Here is a 21747-nt window from a genome sequence, read left to right on the forward strand (position 1 = left end):
GTGGCCAGATTATTATGACCACCTGACGTTTGTAGGCAAATTAGCTATAATTTCGCGCTGAAGTTGCTAGAGGGCCAGACCATTATAAATAGGGAAGCAGGTTGTTTACCACGACAATAGAAGTGATTTTTTTCTGAAGATATGGGTAAACAACGCCTTTGAACGTGGGATATATATATATATATATATAGTATACACACACACAAACATGTATTAGTTTCCTATTGCTGCTGTAACAGATACCACAGACTGTGATTTAAAACAATATAAATTATTCTCTTACATTTGGGGGCGGGGAGCAGAAGTCCGAAATGAGTTTCACTAGGGCAAAACCAACCTTTTTAGCAGGGCCACAGTCTCTAGAGAAACTCTCGGGGAGAATCTGTTTCCTTGCCTTTTCCAGCTTCTAACGGTGCATTTCTTGCATTTGTTGCTCATGACCCCTTCCTCCATTTTCAATGCTAATAGCCACACTAACTTTTCCTTTTTTGTAGTAAAATCTTCATCTGTCCTCATAAATTGGGTAATTGTGCACCTAACACTTGTGATTACAACTTCATGATCCTTCCCCAGGCCTGCAGTCAGAGAATTGAGAGGATCAGCATTTCCAATACTTTGTGATAGGAACCCTTGTGATTACAATTTTGGCCGACCTAGGTAATGCAAGACTGTCTCCCCACCTGAAGATCCTTAACTTAGGTCGTACATTTAAAGTTTCTTTTGCCATGTAAAGAAGCTTTCCAGGATTAAGATGTAGATATCTTTTATGGCCCAAATGGAGGACAAAATGCTGCCAAAAGTCACATAAAACAAAACATGTTAGAAACCAGTACAGTTGGGAAAGAAGTTTTATGGATGGATTGATAATATAAGCAAGGGATCCTGGAGGTCTTCCGCTATGTTCCAAAATTTTGTATTGTTGACTGATTTTTTTTTCTGATACAAACAAATGGGACATTAATCTTCAGTTTTTTCTGATATACTTCATCTTCTACTCTTGTCTTGCCCTATAAAACCAATACTTAGTAATATAAGGTCATGCATTCATGAATTGGAGCACAGATTTACACAGCTTGATATTATGCTTAATTTAGAAATAATTTACATTTGGTATTTGAACATAGACACATGTTCATATATGTACTTTCATATTTCCTTTAAACCTTTTCGTCACCCTCTTTTTCACCTTTGTTATTCTCAACACTAATGAAGGATTGACCACTTTGCCACTGATGGCAAAGTTTTTCTAAGCAATATTATGAGAGTTTTTTTTAGGAGAGAATTCTAAAGGTTCCTTAAGTCCTAGGAGATCTCAGAGCTAAATTATTATCATTATTATTTTTTTTTTTTTGGTGAGGGATCATGAATTTATTTACTCAATCATCTACATACCAGGTGGCTGAGCCTGGATGGCTCCAGCCGAGCTAGATTATTTTTTGCTGTTATTATTCAGTATACTTCCAGTGTTTACATTTTATTGTATACCTTTGGAGAGAAAATTTTACTTGGTACTTCTAATATATGGCTCAGTGACTTCTACAGTTTCCAATAAGTATGTTTTAGCATGTAACTTTATTAAGCGTGTATTTTGTTGCATAATTTATAAGGTAGATGTTTACATTTTTCTTTCCTGAACTACAGGATACCAGAAGGCCCCATTGATCAGGGGCCAGCTTCTGGAAGGATTCGTGCTTTAGAAGAGCAGCTTGTGAAGGCCAAAGAGCAAATTGAAAATTATAAGAAACAAACTAGAAATGGTAGGTGATTATACAGTATATTTCTCTCCTCGATATATTGATATTAGTACCAATAATTGAAAATTTTATTTCATCAAAATATTGGAAATGCTGATACTCCCAATTCTTTGACTGCAGGTCTGGGGAAGGATCATGAAATTCTGAGGAGGAGGATTGAAAATGGAGCTAAAGAGCTCTGGTTTTTTCTACAAAGTGAATTGAAGAAATTAAAGAATTTAGAAGGAAATGAACTCCAAAGACATGTGGATGAATTTCTGTCAGATTTGGGACATCATGAAAGGTACACTTTTTACTTTACATTTCATTTGGGCTTTAGTAAAAATTATAATCTAAGAATGGGAAGCTGGAACTTTTGGTAATTTCCCTGTTGGATGGTAATGATACCTACCATAGTTAGGAGTAGGAGAATACCTGAGATCTCAAAGGATAATAATTGCCAGATGTAGTTCATCAACTAAAAATATATCACGGGATGATATTATTTAAAACATATTTCTAGTCTGGCCCGTTGTGAATCAATGGTTGAACATTGACCCATGAACAGGAGGTCAAGGTTCAATTCCTGGTCAGGGCACATTCCTGGGTTGTTGGCTCAATCCCCTTTAGAGGGTGTGCAGGAGAAAACCGATCAATGATTCTCATTATTAATGTTTCTATCTCTCTTTCCTTCTCTCTTCCACTGTCTGAAATCAATAAAAATATATTTAAAAAGTAAATAAATAAAACATTTTTAGAAATCTCTATACCCTAAGTAAATTCTGAAGGTAGTGGTATAAGCCAACAATACTTTGGAAATCTGTAAATTTCCTTCATATACAATCGATATTTGAAGTGGAGTCTGCAGTTTTATATTATAATTTGCTGGAACTCATGCTGAGCTGGCAATTACTAGTATGTTTCTAATTCAGACATTAAAAACATTAAAATAGCCTCTTTTTAGGGTTTGTAATTAAAGATGAACAGGTTTTTGATAAAAGGGATCATTCTGTTGCATTTAGTTGCTAGAAAGAAGAACCTGAAATCTGCCTAATTCTTCTGTTTGCACTTTTTTGAAAATAACGCAGTTTATTACATAGAAAAGAAAACATTTTGGTGCTGGTGTGTTTATGCAGAGCAAAATGTATCTGAGAATCATTATAAATACAGTGAAAACTGTCCTTAGCCCTGTTATATTTATGTCTATATTCCCAGTAGGACTGTAATGGCAATTACTGTCTCATTAGTGAACAATAAATGAAAAATTGTTCTATTAACACAACCTACCACTGTGAAGAGGAAAAGAGTTACCCTATTACAATAGGATTCGTATATATTAACATCATTAGCAATATTGCAGTGATTTTGAAATACTGACCTGCTGTTTTATTTAAGTGAAATTACAAATAAAATCTATCAGTTTATTCAACTCATTTTAACATTAATGAATCTACAAAAGTAAGACAGTTTGAAATCAAGGGACATTGAATTATTATGCCATTGGACAGACCCTTTGAAATTTTTAGCCTAGTTTGCAATCAAGTAGTAGTAGACCATTAGACCAAATGATGACTAATTCTGCCCTTAATGCTTCTCTACCTTCAAGCTAATTCTAGGTACCAAGATTCTGTTAATTGGAGCTGTGTGTTTGCATGCTTTACTTATTGCAGTTTTATGGGGAAATCCAACTCCGAAGAGGATTTGAGTTGGGTAAACTGTGGTATTTAAAGGAGAATTTTGACTGTTGACTTCTGATGGAATGTTTAAAGTTTGGGTGATTTAATTAAATTACTTGAGAATCAAAGTAATTATTTAAAGAATTATTTTGTACATATATTTTGTTACCAAATGTAGAAACAGCATACAAATGAAAAACGTTAGGCCCTGGATACTTGATGTACGGTAAATCAGTGTTACATTTTTGTAAGTTGAATTATGATTCCTGACACTACCTTTTAGTATATGTTAAATAATAACATTGAATTGGATTAAACATTATAATAATACTAGAGGCCCGATGCACCAAAATTTGTGCAAGAGTAGGTCTTCCTTCCCCTGGCTGCCAGCACCGGCTTCCATCCGGCACCCAGGAAGGACCTGGGCTTACCTCCTCTGGCCGCTGGCAGGCACCCAGGACCTGGGCTGCTTCCCTCCAGTCCTGGCTTCGTCAGGAATTATGTCCAGAATGACGTCTGGAAGACATCTGCTCTAATTAGCATATTACCCTTTTATTATTGTAGATTTCACAGAAAATAAAAATGGAAAGGTACCCAAGGTACAAAGACCAATTTCTCTTACTGTCATTTGCAAAAATTATAATGAACTTGGGACACAACTTCACAGAGTAGTAATTTAACTCTAGGCAGCCAGATTAGAATGCAGTGGCACAAATAATGAGCAGAGCACCATCAAACACTAGAGAAATAACCTTTAGTGAATGTTCAAGTACAGAAGATTTGTATATATAGATTATGCCATCTTACTGTTAATTTTCATGTTTTTTACGTGTAAAAATTAAGACAGACATTTATGTTTGCCTCTGATGATTTACACAGAAATCTTTATTTCATTTTTATACTTGCCCAAATCATAGTGTCTATGTTGTCTCTGGACTGAAAGCCTATGTTCTCTGAGAAATCAGAGGTTAAGTTTATCAGTTTTCTTGTTCAGATTTCCCTATGAATCGCTCATCATTTTTTTGTTGTTCAAAAAGACATCAATTATAGGGGGAAAACTTAAGGGCTACTGTTTCTTCAGAAGGGGTTCTTTCTTTCTTAGGACTTTGATAGAAACACTGATTCTCTTTTTTCCTCTCTGAATCAACTTTATTGCAGCATAATTTATGTATGATAAAACGAGCATATTTTAGTCCATAGTTCTATTAGTTTTGACAAATGTTCACAGTTTTGGAACCACCACCCTAGTCAAGATTCAGAACATTGCTACTGCCGCGAGAAATTTTACTATGCTCCTTTGTAATCAGCACCTCCTCCATCGCCAGTCCCTGGCAGTAACCAGATCTGTTTCCTGTCCCTGTAATTTTGCCTTTTAAGAATTTTATATAAATGCAATCATACACTATGTAGTTTTTGAGTGTGGTTTCTTTCACTTGGCATAATGCATTTGATATTCATGCATGTTGTTTTGTGTATTGGTAGTACATTCCTTTTTATTGCTAAGTAATATTCCATCATATGAATATATCACAGCATATCCATTTACCAGTTGAAGGGCATTTGTTTTTTTTCCCATTTTTTGGTGATTATGAATACAGCCACTATAAACAGTACCACACATATTTTTCTGGAAACATGTTTTTATTTATTTTCGGTTAATTTCTAGGAGTGGGCTTGATTGGTCGTAAGTTGAATGTCTAATTTTATAAGACACTGCTAAACTATTTTCCAAAGTGATGGTACTATTTTGCAGTCACCAGCAATGTTTAATAGTTCCAGTTGCTCTGTATTTTTGTCTGCACTTGGTATTCTCAGTTTTTACATTACCCCTACCCCTTACCACCATTCTGATAGCTATATAGTGGTATGTCATTGTGGTTTTAATTTGCATTTCCTTATTAATGATGTTGGGCATATTTTAATGTGTTTATTTGTCATACATCTATCATCCTTGGTAAAGAGTTTATTTAAGTCACATGCTTAATTTGGGGAAGTATTGTTTGTTTTATTACTGAGCTTGAAGCATTCTTCATTTATTAATGTACTAGAGGCCTGATGCATGAAATTCGTGCAAGAGTAGGCTTTTGCAGCCCTGGCTTCATCTGGAAGGTCATCCAGACGGACGTTCGTTCTGCTGTTTGGCCGTTAGGTCAATTTGCATATTACACTTTCATTATTATAGACAAGTCTTATTGGTGCATTTTAGGAAGCTCATTTTGAAGGCCATGTGTAAGAAATCCTGGTGCCAGGAAATTAGAAGAATTTTGCAGAAGTGCAAATAAGCTTCTGGACCAGAGTGGTTGCAGTAGGGAGAAAGAGATAAGTGTGTGAAAAAATAGAAGCTACAGGACTTGCTAACAGATCTGATGTGGGGAGATAGAGGAGTCAAAAGTAATTGAGGATTTGTATTTTGCTAGGAGGATAGCTTTCATAAATGGAGATTATTGTTTCTTGTGTACTAATTTGGCTTTTCTCTGTGACAAATCATAATCCTCTCAGAACTGGAACTCTAGCTTAAACATCTTCTCTATCCCACAGTGCTAAGCACTCACTATTTAGTTAAGAGTTCAGTAAACTCTGTCTTTTTTGGGGGGTGGAGGTGGGGAGGCAGGTATGTGTATTCTTTGACTGATTATTCCATATTCTACTTTGGCCTTTTTGTAAAAACACAAATTGTTCCATTGAAGGATTTATGAAAATTATGTAACTAAAGAAAATTATGTAGTTGAGGTCAAAATATTCTCCAGCAATTGAGATTCCTACGAGTTGTGAAGAAAAAGTCACAGGAGAAAAACCATTTGTCCTGAATAAACCTGAAAGCTCTAGTTAGTTTCAGCAGTGGGTTCTACAAAAGAGAGAGTATCCGTTAGAAGTTCACTAGTGTATAGAGGGGGATCATCCTGATAGGAAGCATGGGATTAGAAGAAACCTGACATTGAAGGATTTTCTGTATTCGATACTCTTGACTTCATGTTTGATTCACTTTGGAGGACTTAGTGATCTCAGTATTTAAAAGTAGTCTTAAGACACAGTTACACATGAGTCCTTAAAAATAACATAGTGTTTCTGATTTGGAGTGTAATTCTTATGCTAAGCAATGGAGAATGGACTTTATTTTTATTGAATGTGCATGTTAAAAAATATTGTTACTGCCCGGCTGGTGTGGCTCAGTGGTTGAGTGTCAACCTGTGAATTCGGAGGTCACAGTTCTATTCCCAGTCAGGAAACATGCCTGGGTGGCAAGCTCGATCCCCAGTGTGGGGTATGTGCGAGGCAGCCGATCAATGATTCTCTCTCATCGTTGACGTTTCCGTCTCTCTACCTCTCCCTTCCTCTATAAAAATCAATAAAAACATATTTAAAATATACTCATTATATATTGTTACTGAATATATCTAATCACTCATTTACAGTTCATGTGACATTAACTTTAATAAGTATCAGTTCCTTCATTTTGAAATTTTCTTGCTTGAATTGCATCTGTGCAGTGCCGGCCCTCAGGGAATTTCTTTAACATTGTTTTTTTTCACCTCTGGTCTTATTTTACAAGATATTTTTTAAAAAAATATATTTTATTGATTTTTTACAGAGAGGAAGGGTGAGGGATAGAGAGTTAGAAACATCAATGAGAGAGAAACATCGATCAGCTGCCTCCTGCACACCCCTTACTGGGGATGAACCCGCAACCAAGGTACATGCCCTTGACCGGAATTGAACCTGGGACCCTTCAGTCCGCAGGCCGACGCTCTATCCACTGAGCCAAACCGGTTAGGGCAAGATATTTTATTTTTAAAGATTTTTTTTTTGCTTTATTTATTTATTTATTTATTTATTCTTTATTGATTAAGGTATTACATATTTGTCCTTTCCCCCCCATTGCCCTCCCACTCCCCCACTCGTGCCCTCACCCCCTTGTTGTCTGTGTCTATTGGTTAGGCTTATATGCATGCATACAAGTCCTTTGGTTGATCTCTCCCCCTTACCCCCACCCTCCCCTACCTTCCCTCTGAAGTTTGATGGTCAGATCAATGCTTCTCTGTCTCTGGATGTGTTTTTGTTTATCAGTTTATGTTATTCATTATATTCCATAAATGAGTGAGATCATGTGATATTTTTCTTTCTCTGACTGGCTTATTTCACTTAGCATAATGCTCTCCAGTTCCATCCATGCTGTTGCAAATGGTAAGAATTCCTTCTTTTTTACTGCAGCGTAGTATTCCATTGTGTAGATGTACCACAGTTTTTTAATCCACTCATCTGCTGATGGGCACTTAGGCTGTTTTCAAATCTTAGCTATGGTGAATTGTGCCACTATGAACATAGGGTTGCATATATCTTTTCTGATTGGTGTTTCTGTTTTTTTGGGATATATTCCTAGAAGTGGGATCACTGGGTCAAATGGGAGTTCTATTTTTAGGTTTTTGCGGAAACTCCATACTGTTCTCCACAGTGGCTGCACCAGTCTGCATTCTTACCAGCAGTGCATGAGGGTTCCCATTTTGAATCAGGTATAAGCAAAACATCAATGGCATAACTGAGATAGAGCAGGACATTTAAAAGAAGTTTTGTGAATATTTAAAATATAAAAATAGGAAATTTCACAGAAAATACAAAGAACATAAATGTAGCCCAGCTTTTGAAATAAGAGGATTTGTTGCCTGGCATAGCTGGCTTGCTGTCAGAGGCATAGATTCTGTTCTGTTCTACCATTGTTTTCAGACACCTGCACCGTACCCTCAACTGACTAGTGCTAGTCTGCTGGTACTTTGCCTGAGTTTGTATTTCCCAGGCTTTGACCTGGCCTCATACCAGGCCTTTAGATTTACCATTCACCTTCTAAATTTGTTGTATCTTCGTAGTCAAAACCAAGACAGCAAGATTTTCAGCTTTTGGGTCACTTTTAGGAGATTTGATTTCAGAGTGGAGTCACTGAAAATGGAGTAGAATGGTTTTCAGTTACTATGTTTCCCAATAATTGGCTACAACTGAAACTTTCTGTTTGATTATTCTCATGTCTTTGTCCAAAAGATGATAAACTGTGCAGAATGGTAACTTCTAAAACATTATTGAATCTTCCAAGAACTAGTTTGAATTTGAGGTCATTTTCTGGGCTTGTCTTCCTTACATGATCTCCAATGGGGAGTCCAAGAAAAAAATATTTAAAAGCAAACTTAATTTTAGTTGACTGTTGTGTTTTTTTTCGTTTGTATGTTTTGTTTGCTTGTTTGTTTTTGGTGTTTGGCTTTCTAGTTATAAGCTTGGCTATTCCACTTTATAGACAGATTGCGATGGATATGAATAATTGCCAAGGCTTAGTAGTGATGTAACTTGGTAAAAACATTCACTTTTATGTTTTCATTTTTCGAATTTATTAAAAAAAATACAGAGATGGACTTTCATTCCCAATGGTAAAGGAATGGATTGACTACTACAGGATGAAAGCATAAAACTATGCCAACTTTTATATTTCAAACTATTTTTCTCTCCAAATTAGATCTAAAGTAGTTTTTACCTGTTTGAGGCTATATAATTATTATTGTCAATGAAATGTAGTGCTATTTGTCTGTTTATGTATATGTTTAATGCTGGTAGACTGGTTATTTATCCCACTCTACTACAGAAAGAAACAATATTGCCATTTAAAGTTGAGATTTACAACACATTTTGTGATCACTTCTATTGTATGGGTAGGAAAAAGCAAATGACCACATTTGGATATGATGAAATCCATGAGAATAAATAATAATGAGTGTGATGAGAATGGTAGGAAAAAGACTTATAAAAAAGACTGCTTATGTGTTTCCATGATCAACTCACACAGTTTCCTGTGGGTGATGACTTTTCCCCCAGTAACTGGAGGCTACATAATAGTTCATAGGAGCTTCAGTTTTGTAATTTGGAAAAACTTAAAAGTTGAACCTCTGTTCAGTGTATGTGTAAAACTGCAAGTTAATTTCTTAAGGAAGCAGTAAGTTGTAGGTTTTTGGTTTTTTCCCCCAACTAAAACTTTTTCATAAAAAGAAAATGTTTTGGATCTTAGGTGAGAGTAAGAAATATTAAAAAGATAAAGTATCAAGTATGCTGCCCTGTTTAAAAGGGTGCACATGGAAATAGTAAAGCTGTGAAGTATCCTGTGTGTGGATAATATTGACACATTAAACAGATGCCTAAAAGGCTTCACAACACATGACCCTGTGGTCCTAAAGCTTGTGAAAGCTGTTTTACTGTAAGTTGGGTAAATATTCTAAACTGTGGCTATGATTCTTAATTTTATTTGTGTATTATTAATAGTTCTGCTTTATTCAGAGGGCCTGTTATCAAGTATTCTCTCTTAATTGTGTATAATTCTAATGGTTTTCTATGATAGTAAATAAGACTTTAGTTTTCGTGCGGTGAAGAGTGTTTTGTTACTAAATGGTTTAACATCTAGTAAAGAAGCAGGAGTAAAAGAGAACTGGGACTATGTCACGTATGCTTAGATAAGTTGCAGTTGTTGAGGGCTGGCTTCATCATCTGCTAAATGAGTCCTCGCTGATCAATCTCCTTCAGGGTGCATAAGGCAGTGGGTTTTGGATTATTTTTCTGACTGGCCTTCAGTACCACATATTACTGTCACATCCAATGGATCCTTCCTTTTAGTTGTAGAATTATTAGTAGGTACTCTTTAGAAACAAGATAATAGCTATGAAACAACTCTGAGGCATCCTAACTATATAATAAAAGCCTAATATGCGAATTGTTCAACCTGGAGTTCGATTGCTCACTATGGCATGCACTGACCACCAGGGGACGGCATACAACATGGTGGGCGTCGGCAACGCAGTGCTGGCAGTGGGCGGCAGTGGAGGTGCTGCCGGCCCCGATGGGCCCCAATGAGAGCGGGACTGTGGCGGGATGGTGGAGCAAGTGAGCGGGTGGCGCCAGGCTAAGGCAGGTGTGAGCAGGGGCCCGATTGCCCCACAGACAGAAACCACTGGTGGCAGCAGGGGGTGGGGCCACCGCCCAGCTCCCAGGCACTGAGGGAGCCAGACAGGGGGCCTGGCCCGATCAATCGCCCCGCAGGCAGGATGGTGGAGCAGGTGATGGGGTGGCACCAGTCCACAGCGGGGCTGCGAGGCTGGGAGCGTGAGCTGGGGCTGCAAGCCTGGGGGTGTGAGCTGGGCCCCGATCCCCACAGGCCACCCCAAGGGACCCCACTCATGTACGAATTCATGCACCAGGCTTCTAGTAGTATAAATAGTAATGTCTTAGTCTGTATAGGCTGTTATAACAACAATACCAAATACTGGGTAGATTATACACTACAAAAATTTATTTCTCATCGTTTTGTTTGGAGTCTGGGAAGTCCAAAAAACTAGGCACCAGAAAATTCTGGAGGCTGGTGAGGGCCCTCTTTCTGGTTCATCCACAGATCAGCGCCTTCTCATTGTGTCCTCACATGGTAGAAGAGGCGGAGGAGTTCAGTTGGGTCTTTTTTATAAGAGCATTAATCCCATTCACAAGGGTTCTAACCTCATGACCTAAGCACTTCCCAAAGGCCTCGCCTTTTAATACTATCACATTAGGTATTAGCCTTTTTTAAGATATGAATTTTTGGAGGAGACACAGTTATTCAGGCTATAGCTAACAGCCACCACATATATTACTACTTTGTATGTATTAACATTAATCATTTTGCTATACTTATTTTAAATGAAGTAACTTAGTCTCAGAGATGTCAAAATAACTTTCCTAGGACACAAAGTCAGTTAAGAGGTAGAGCCAAAATTGGGAAATAGGTCTGTCCAGCTCCCAATGCTCTTTCTCTTCTGATTTTGCATAGTTATATTGAACAGAGTCCACATTTTTGTACTCCTGATCCCATACTTTGATGTTTGTTAGTGCAGTCATTAAAAGCCTAAATTTCAGAATCACATTGCTTGGATTTGAATTCCCACCCTTTGTTTCTGAACTTTATGATTTTGAGCAAATTCTTTAATCTCTTAGTGCCTCACATTCCTTATCTAATTTATAAGGCAGCTGTGAAGATTACATGAAATAATGTAAAGCACTTAAAATAGATATCTGGCCCATAGTAAGAGCTCAATACCTGTTCATTGTTGTTGTTCTTATTATTTAACATTACATCTATTTTCTCTAAGTATTTTTTGAATCTCCAGCTAATACTTTATGCTTTTTAGTTAATATCATTTTATAGGTGATTTCTAGAAGTATATGTATGATATACTTTGTTTATATATATACTTTTCTGACAAATAGAAATAAATTTTTAACTTTATAATTTTCACAAGCAAAAAACACATCCTTATAAGCATTCCTTGAACAGCAGAGTTAACACAAAATGTGGAGAAAAGTGTAGAGAAGGGATGAAGCTGGAGCTGTAACTAGTTAAAGACAACTCCCCAAACCTTTCTAACCACAAAATTGGATTTGTAAAAGGTAAAAAAATTATCAATATTATCACATTAAAATTCTTGAAATTTTTCTTTTGCTACTTTTTTATTCACTTATCTAGTCAAAGATACTTACTGGTATTGAACGTTTTCTGTGTGGCTGGTTCTATTCTAAATGATGATTAAAAAGAAAACAGTTTAAATAAACAGCCCTGCTCTCATGGGGCTTAAATTTTAGTAGGGGGATAAAGGTAAAATAAAGACGTAACACTGTATATTAGAAGATGATAATTGCTTAAAGAAAATAAAGCAGGGAAGAAAGAAGGAAACCCAAGAAATGGTGATGATGATTGGGTGTTGGAATTTTTAAGTGAGTGGTATGGGAAAGCCTTAAGGAGAATGTGACATATGAGCAAAGATTTGAAGGACATCTGTGTGAGCCATGTGGATGGGTGTCTGCGAAGTGAGCATTCCAGGAGATGGAAGACCAAATGCAAAGGCCCTGAAGTAGGAACATGCCTGGCATATTCAAAAGTTAGTGTTATTGGCTGAAGTAAACAAGGAAGAGAGGGCCATATTGTCTGGGGCCTTGTAGGTCAAAGTAATAACTTTGGACTTGACTGAGGTAGATGACGATCCTATTCAACAATTAAGAGCAAAGGAGTACTGACTGACCATTTAATAGGATATGGCTGCTCTTTTGAGAGTAGACTGTAGAGGTAGGCAAGGGTGAAGCAGGGTGTAGACCTATTCAAAGGTTACTGAAATAATTCAGATGAGAAAAAGATGGTGGATCAGTTGATGGCTCAGTGCTCACTCATAGCAAACCAGGGGTGATATGTGGTTAGAAATTGATTAAATGTTTGCTGAAAGATTGGTGGGGAGTGTTAGATAAAGAGAAGAGTCTTTTTTTTTATGGTAAAGGTAAGTCATGACTTTTATTTAATGCATTATAAATAAAACCATTTGCACCAGCCCTAAAGTTTTTCTTGTTAATGTACTAGGTATTTTAGTTTACTTTGTAGTAAATCCACCATGTTATAATTGAAATTACTGATGCTACAGCAAAATGGGAAAGTATCTTAATAATTATTTTATTAGTTTATACCAAGCATTGTCAAATTATGGCCCAGGGGCCAAATCTGGCTCATAGCTTGTTTTTGTAAATAAAGTTTTATTGGAATACCCGTACATACATTCACTTACATATTGTCTATGGCAGCTCTCCTGCTTTTAAACAATAGAGGCCCACAAAGCCTAAAATATATACTACCTGGCCCTTTATAGAAAAATGTTCGCTGACCCTTGGTTTCGAATACTGTTTAAGAGCTGTGTCAAAATTTTTCTCTGAACTTTTTCCAGCCACTCAGTGTTAAAGTATAAAGATAAAATTTAAGAGAAGACAGAAATGACAGAGAAAACACAAAGGAAGTGTTCAAATACTGGCACCAATTTAATTTCTTCCCCTTATGTTAATCTCCTTATTTATTTATTTATTTATTTATTTATTTATTTAAAAGAATATCCACTTCCCCCTAGTCTCTGTAGTACTCTGTGCTGGAAAGTAAGTACAGCTCACTGGCTGGGTGTGGGGAGAGGTAGGTTTTTCTTACCAGTAAGACTAATTGTTGATTTCACAGCCTTGATAGAAAATAAAAAATGAGTATTAGCATCGGTGTGAGCATCAATCTTTATGAAGAATTTGACTCTTCTTATGTTTGTGTAATCCTATGACAAAGTGCAAAAAAGTAAGACTTCCAATGTTGTTTTCTTTCATAGGTCCATAATGACGGATCTATACTACCTCAGTCAAACAGATGGAGCAGGTGATTGGCGGGAAAAAGAGGCCAAAGATTTGACAGAACTGGTCCAGCGGAGAATAACATATCTTCAGGTAAGAAGGTTAGGTTAAAAAATAAACTTGAGTGAAAAAGAAGGGAAATCATAATAAAACTAAAAGTGAGAGTTGCTGTTGATTTCTAGTCATCCTAGCCTTTGCTCTTTTGAGAGTCCTTACTCATTTTACATATTTATTCAGACTCTCTGTGATGCCTTGAGTGGAATACAAAGATGGCTAAAACAAGGCCTCTACCCTAAAGGGGGCTGCTACTTATACACGCCTGAGCACACACACACACACACACACACACACACACACACGCACACACACATACAACTATGCAAAATTGAAAGGTGTACATTTTATATGAGAAATATAGATGAAATCCTCAATGGAGAAAGAAGATGTTAGGGATAGTTTTGTGAAAAAGGTATTATTTGAACTAAGCTGTACAGGATAATTAGGTAGGATTTAGACACTTGAGTGGAAGAGAAGAGCACACTAGTTGGAGCATATGATGTGAGTAATGATCCATAGCTGGGAAAGGGCAATATAGGAACCCAGTAAGATACGGGATATTTTAGTTTGCCTGGAGTTTGGGGTTATATGAAAGGAGGGATGAAAAATAAGCTGGAAAAAAGGTAGATTTGGGAGCCAGATTGCAGAGGTCCTTGGGTGCAGGTTAAGCTTTATGATATATAAGTAGTAAGTGGTTACTGAAATATTTCATTTATTGCATAAAAATCACTTTAAGAATAAATAGCAAAGAAAAAATCAAGGTTAAACCCCAAGTTCTAGACTAGCCGTGGGCAAACTACGGCCCGCGGGCCGGATGCGGCCCGGTTGAAATGAATAAAACTAAAAAAAAAAAAAAAAAAGACTGTACCCTTTTATGTAATGATGTTTACTTTGAATTTATATTAGTTCACACAAACACTCCATCCATGCTTTTGTTCCGGCCCTCCAGTCCAGTTTAAGAACCCATTGTGGCCCTCGAGTCAAAAAGTTTGCCCACCCCTGTTCTAGACCCTTTTAAATTTATTCTCTTCGTTTTTTATTGTTCTTTTTTAGTTATTAATATTCATACACAATCTTACATATTTGTGGGGATAGGACTGATTTACTTTTTTTTTTTTTTTCTTCATCTGCCAGAAGTTTTTGAAAGGTTTTTACACATAAGAGTGACATGATGAGAGTGCTTTAGTGATATTAATATGAAATAGTATTTTGGTTAACTGTGTTAGTATTGGAAGAGACTAGAGCAAGGAGACCATTTAGGATATGAGGACCATACAGCAAGTGAGAATTATTGAGCTATGTGGCCGTTTGCATTGGAAGTGAAGAGGCAAATTTGAGAAAGACTGGGAAGATAGAATCGATAGGCCCTTCGAAGTAGTTAAAGAGATGAAGTGACTAGGGATATGGAGGCATCATTAACTGACAGGAACTTATAGATGGAATAGTGTTCAGTGGAATACAATATTAGTAAGTAGAATTCTTCAACACTAGTGTTGAAATTACCATGCCTATCCTTTTTAATACTATTGATGGTATACTTTCTGTGTACAATCACTGCTTTCCTTTTAAGGTTAAAAGCAGCGTGCTAGCCAGTGACTGGGTTCTGTATATTTTAAGGTGCACATTTTCTTATACTTAAATAGAGAAAAATAGAAAATCAAGTGTTTAAAGAGATCATTAAAAACGAAACTGATCTTGGCATGCTGTCTTGGTCTCATACTCCCGGGGACATTCATCAGAGGTGTCTGTAGAATGAGAAACGCTTGCCTCCTGTAGGGAAGAGGTAATTATATCCTATCAACTAGACTAGAACCTCATTCAATGAACTGTAAACAGCTGGTGGAGCAGAGCTATCATCCTCATTTAAAATGGAAATAGCTATGGTTTCTGAGTTTCTTACATTTCCACATTTTTATTAAATTTTTACCCAACAAAATTTATATTTAAACTATGCTTTGATCATGGTTCAGCTCCCCACACTGTAGCAAGAAACTGCTTTAGTTTTTTTTCCCCTCTTGGTTTTTAAGTGGCCAAGTGCTTTCACCTATAGTGCAAATTTGATCCTTTATGTGCTGATTTCTCTTTTCCTATATTGGAGAATTTCACTTGTAAGTCATGTTAATGCATTAAAACTACATTGGTTTTTTTTAATCTTTTAGGCTATAGCAAAACAGCATTTTACTTCAATCTTAATTTCAATTTCAAACATTGCTATTTAACAAATCTTTTATGCTTTTTTTTCCATCAGAAAAAAAGAAAAAGTGATTTTTAATATTCAAGAAGACAATGGAAGTCTTAGTAAAAAAAGGTTTCAGAAAAATAATTTTCTTTAATTATTTATTTTTGTTAATTATTTAATGTATTCATGGTCATTTTTTCTGTGTATTCTAAAAGTTTTTGAAGTCAGGAACTATATTTTTAACATCTTAGATGTCACTCATGCTTCATCTTCTCTGGATAGAGGTGAATAAGAGTCCTTTCTCCCATTCCTCCCAAATTAAAAATATGTATTTTTAAGGAATGCCTTCTATAACTGGAATATTTATTCCCAGTGTATTTTTAAGCAGGACAGCTCTTTTAAAAAGAATGCTTTTTCACTAATTTAATGAAATGGATTAGAAAGTTTAATCAGAATAGTGGGACTGTTTATGTGGATTTTAAAGTGATTACATTACCCTGACCAGTGTTGCCCCTCTCTTTTCCTCTCTCTAAAATCAATAAAAACATATTTAAAAAATAAATAAATTTTTAAAACTAAAAGATGATAATAATTTGTATCTAAGTAGGAAATAATAGGGGAAAGGTACAATAAAAACAAATGTTTTTAATATTTAAAATCTCTTTGGGAGACTTTAGTCATTTAAGTACCTAATTATATTCCTGACAAATAATTCAAGACTCTATAATTTACTTTCAAGGAATGATTTGGATGGTTGAAAACATTTTCAATTTTACTAGATTTTTACTCATACTGAAGTTTATTATACATACTAATGTATGTATGACTCATACATCACCAATAAGCATTTTTTAAAATCCTATTTTATTTAGAGTATAGCGCATCACTTGAGATGATCATGTGGTTTCTTCCTTTATCTTGTTGATGTGGCATTGATGAATTTTTGTATGTTGAACCACCTGAGTGGATAGAGGTTATATCTGAATAGATAGAGACAGGTCATTATACTATATTATCTATAAAAATCCAACACTTTTACATGTACATGCACCATCATTTCTTCTATCAAGTTAATGCATATCAGAGGCTATCTAGGATTAATGGAAGAAGTGTAGTTAACATTCTGCCAATAAAATAGCCCTGTGGCTTTGGGTTTTTCTCTTCTTCAGATCTACCTGAGGTTTCTGGGTTTTTGTTTGTTTGCTTATTTGGAGGGTTGTGTTTATTTTTTGTTGTTGTTGTTTATTTGTTTGTTTTATTTTAAATTTTGGTCTGAATCATCTTCCCCTGGAGTGATTAGAGTGGCTGGGCTTGGGTTTGGAGGTATCAGAGCTAATAAAGGAGACCATATCTTGAGGCTGTAAGTATCATTGGAAATAAAGAGAGGGTTTTTATAGTATGCCACATGAGAGGGTTGATTATGTTTAAAAGGTTAGGGATAGAATAGATACTATTGGCTTTGCAACCAAAGGATCCAGTATCTTGCCCTTTGTACTTACCTAATGGGTGAAAAAAGTAAGTAAAGCTGAACCCTTAGAGAAAGCTGGTAAATTTGAGTCCTTCCTGTGTTCAAAGCCTATATTCCATAGAGGCTTTAAATAATCTCTTTAAGTGTTCAGTGTTAGAGTTCTTTTCTTCAAACGAATGTTATGTTTTCCTTTTACATAAAAAGACAGTTCTATATTGTTCTCAAGATTTGAATCCTATTTAATAAAAGAGTGATATGCAAATTGACCATCACTCCAAAACACAAGATGACCATCCCCATGTGGACACAAGATGGCTGGCAGGGGAGGGCAGTTGTGGGTGATCAGGCCAGCAGGGGAGGACAGTTGGGAGGGACCAGGCCTGAAAGGGAGGGCAGTTGGGGACAATCAGGCCTTCAGGGGAGGAAAGTTGGGGGGGGAGACCCAGGCCTGCAGGGGGGGGGAAGCTTGGGGGGACCAGTCCTGCAGGGGAGGGCAATTTGGAGGGACCAGGCTTGCAGGGGAGGGCAGTTGGGGGCAACCAGGCCTGCAGGGGAGGGCAGTTAGGGGAAACCTGGCCGTCAGGGGAGGGAAGTTGGGGGCAACCAGGCCAGTAGGGGAGGGCAGTTAGGGGTGACCAGGCTGGCAAGGGAGCGCAGTTGAGGGCGACTGGGCCAGCAGGGGAGGGCAGTTGGGAGCGACCAGGCCGGCAGGGGCGCAATTAGGCATTGATCAGGCTGGCAGGGGAGTGGTTAGGGGGTGATGAGGCTTGCAGGCAGAAGCGGTTAGGGGCAATCAGGCAGGCAGGCAGGTGAGCGGTTGGGAGCCAGCAGTCCTGGATTGTGGGAGGGATGTCCCAGACTGGAGAGGGTGCAGGCTGGGCTGAGGGACACCCCCCCCCCCCGCATGAATTTTGTACACCAGGCCTCTAGTTGTTAAATAAAAGTTGGCTTATCATTTTTAAAAGGGAGCAATTGTCACTGGAAACACAAAATCATTAGTTTTCTAGTAAGCAAGTAGCATTATAGATCTGAGTTAAATGTGCATTAAATGTTTTGAAAATGTGGTAGGCTTAAACTAAAGGCTTTTGTTTCTGGATAAGAAGTAGTGAACACATGATATGCTGTTCTTCCTGCTAATTACAACAAAAAGAAATCCTGTACAGAGTGAAATTCCTGTGCTTTGTTTTGCCTCCTTTGTATCTTAGAACCTTCCAACCAGTGGGTGGAACAAAAAACAAACAAACAAACATTTAAAAAAAAACATTTTGATATTTATCTACCCTATTCCAGGGGAACATCATGAAAAGTTGCTTCCCTACCCTCTCTGGGTGCCTCAGCTGTGGAGATTGAGCACACAGCTTTGTCACCACACCTGCCCTGACATAATGAAGGCACCCCTACCTCTCCCAACTGGTATTAGCATTGCAGAGACTTTGGACAAAGCCCACCATTGCCACACTGCAAATTGAGGCAGTTCCCTTCCCACTCCAACTTGAGTTGAGGGAGGGTTAGGATGATGAGGGAGTTAGAGAAAGGGATTTTTGTGTTTGAAATTCCAGGCAGACCTCTGATTATCATGCATGAAACTGATCAGAATCACTACAGAAAGAGGTTTGATTGCTGAACTCTTGTATAATATACTATTCAGGCTTCAGAATGGCCACTAGGTAGCCCACAAGTGGGCAGAACAAAATACCACTGAAATGGCTTTTAACAAATAATTGACATTTGAGCCGCAGTTCATAAAAGTAAGCTAGGACTCTAAAGTTTGACTGCCTACTAAAATGGAAAGCAGTGTCTCATAACATAATACTCATCATCATACCAGGAAAATCTTAATTTAGATTAAAAAAATATAATCAGCAGACACCACAGTGAGATGAGACACAGATGTTGGAATTACCTGACAAGAATTTTAAAGAAGCTATAATAATAAAAATGCCCCACTAAGCAACTGCAGAGTTGAAACAAATGAAAAAAAAAAAAAGAAAGTTTCAGAAAAGAAATAGATACAAGGAAAAAAAAAGAAAATTTTAGAACTAAAAAATACAATTACCAAGGTAAAAAATTGTCTCATAGTAGAATAGCTATGACAGAGGAAAGAATTGGTGCCCTTGAAGTTAGATCAATAGAAATCATCCAGTCTGATAACTGAGAGACTAAAAGTTGAAAAAAATAAACATAGCCTCAGGGACTGACCTTTGGGGCAATAATAGAATTTTCTTACGTTTGTATCTGGAGTCCCATAAGGAGAATGAAGTAAGAGTGAGGATTTGAAGAAATAACTGAAAACTTTCTAGTTTGGTAGATCATTCAGACAGAAATTTAATAAGGAAATAATAGACTTAAATGTCATTTTAGACCAGATTTACTTAATAGACATTTATAAAGCATTCATCCAGTACATATGCCACAAACAAACCTCAGTAAATTCAAGAAGATTGAAATCATTATCAGGCATCTTTTCTAACCACAATGGCATTAAACTAGACATCAACTACAGGAAGGAAACTGGAAAACACACAAATACACATACTACTAAAAAAAACCCAATGGATCAAAAGTGAAATCAAACAAGAAATCAAAAATTGTTTTGAAATAAAATGGAAATGAAAACAACTTTTCAAAATTTATGGGATAAACCAAAAGCAGGTTAGTAACGAAGTTCATAGCTCTACAGGCCTATCTCAAGAAACACAAAAAAGTCCCAAATAAACAATCTAATTTTACACCTAAAAGAACTAGAAAAAGAACATACAAACAGAAGAAAATAATTAAGATCAGAATGTAAACAAATGAAATAGAAATTAAAAAACACAATTGAAAAGAACAATGATACTAAGCTGGTTCTTTGAAAGGTTCAACAAAATTGACAAAACTTTAGCCAAACTTATTCAGAAAAAAATAGAGAGAGCCCAAATAAATAAAATGATAAATGAAAGAAGAGTTTACAACTAACAAAACAGAAATACAAAGAATTATTAAAGAATACTACAAACAATTATATGCCAACAAATTTGACAATCTAGAAGAAATGGATACATTTCTAGAAGCATATAACCTCTTAAGACTGAACCATGAAGAATTAGAAAATCTAAACAGACCCATTACTATCAATGAAATTGAAGTGATAGTCAAAAAACTCCCAACATATAAAAGTCCAAGACCAGATGCCATCGCAGCTTACAGGTTTTATAAATAATCTATAGGTAACATCACCCTTAGTGATGAAAGACTAAATGCTTTTTCCCTAATATTAGAAATGAGGCGAGGATGACTACTATCACCACTTCTATTCAACACAGTATTGGAAATTCTATGCAGTGCAATAAGACAAGACAAAAGGAAAAATGGCATATGTACTAGAAAAAAAAATTCCTATTTGCAGGTGACATGATTGTCTGTCTACAAGGTAAATCCCAAGTAATTTACTAAGCAACAATAACTACATGACAATAAACTCATAAAGCAAATAAGTGAATTTAGCAAAGTCACGAGATATATGATCAGCACACTAAATCAATTATGAATTGACATCCTAGCAAGAAACAATTAGGCCCTGGCTGGGTGACTCAGTGTGTAGACAAGTGCTATAAGTACCAATAGTACCCCAAAAAATAGCCCTTTGCAGAATGGAAGAGCTGGCAAAACAGTATAAATTACTCTGACTTTTATTTAAAACTAGAGGCCCAATGCACGAAATTTGTGCAAGGTCCTTGGCCTCAGCCCCCGCCCACCACTGCTGCGGCCAGGGGGCTCTGCTGCCTCTGCCATAGCCCCCGCCCACTGCGCCTTTGTCCGTAAGCATGGACGTCCAGTCTAATTAGCATATTATGCTTTTATTAGAGGCCCAGTGCACGAAATTCATGCATGATGGGGGGGTGGGAGTTCCTCAGCCTGGCCTGCACCCTCTCCAATCTGGGACCCCTCAGAGGATGTCCGACTGCCAGTTTAGTCCCGATCCCCTAAACTAGCAGTCGGACATCCCTCTCGCAATCTGGGACTGCTGGCTCCTAACCACTTGCCTGCCTGCCTGATCGCCCCTAACTACTCTACCTGCCTGCCTGATTGACCCTAACTGCCTCTGCTTGCCTGATCTCCCCCTAACTGGTCCCCTGCCGGCCTGGCTGCCCCCTAACTGCCCCCTGCCAGCCTGGTCACCCCCTAAGTGTATGGAAGGAAGTCGGACATCCGGAAGATGTCTGGTCGATCCGGTATAATTATCATATTACCCTTTTATTAGTATAGACTAGTGGCTCAGTGCATGAAATTCGTGCACGGGGGAGGGAGGGTATCTCTCATCCCGGCCTGCACCCTCTCCAATCTGAGACCCCTAGGGGGATGTCTGACTGCTGGTTTAGGCCAGATCCCTGTGGGATTGGACATCCCTCTCGCAATCTGGGACCACTGTCTCCTAACTGCTTACCTGCCTGCCTGATC

The 21747-nt window shown here is 37.3% G+C and overlaps 1 protein-coding gene across 10 annotated transcripts in view; it reads left to right on the forward strand.

Moving 5' to 3' along the window:
* Positions 1 to 21747, forward strand: part of FUT8 (fucosyltransferase 8 (alpha (1,6) fucosyltransferase)) — a 232794-nt gene that overhangs the window by 151869 nt on the left and 59178 nt on the right. For 9 of the 10 annotated variants that reach the window (XM_014549149.1, XM_014549150.1, XM_005877902.2 and 6 more), the window contains 3 exons: positions 1642 to 1757; positions 1875 to 2037; positions 13582 to 13696. In XM_014549149.1, the coding sequence (XP_014404635.1) occupies positions 1642 to 1757; positions 1875 to 2037; positions 13582 to 13696 (394 nt within the window). Of the gene's footprint in view, positions 1 to 588; positions 658 to 1641; positions 1758 to 1874; positions 2038 to 13581; positions 13697 to 21747 lie in introns of those variants that run through there. The other variant, XM_014549154.1, reaches the window with a different exon arrangement.

Source organism: Myotis brandtii, unplaced genomic scaffold, assembly GCF_000412655.1.
Source record: "Myotis brandtii unplaced genomic scaffold, ASM41265v1 scaffold536, whole genome shotgun sequence".
Classification (NCBI taxonomy): Eukaryota; Metazoa; Chordata; class Mammalia; order Chiroptera; family Vespertilionidae; genus Myotis; species Myotis brandtii.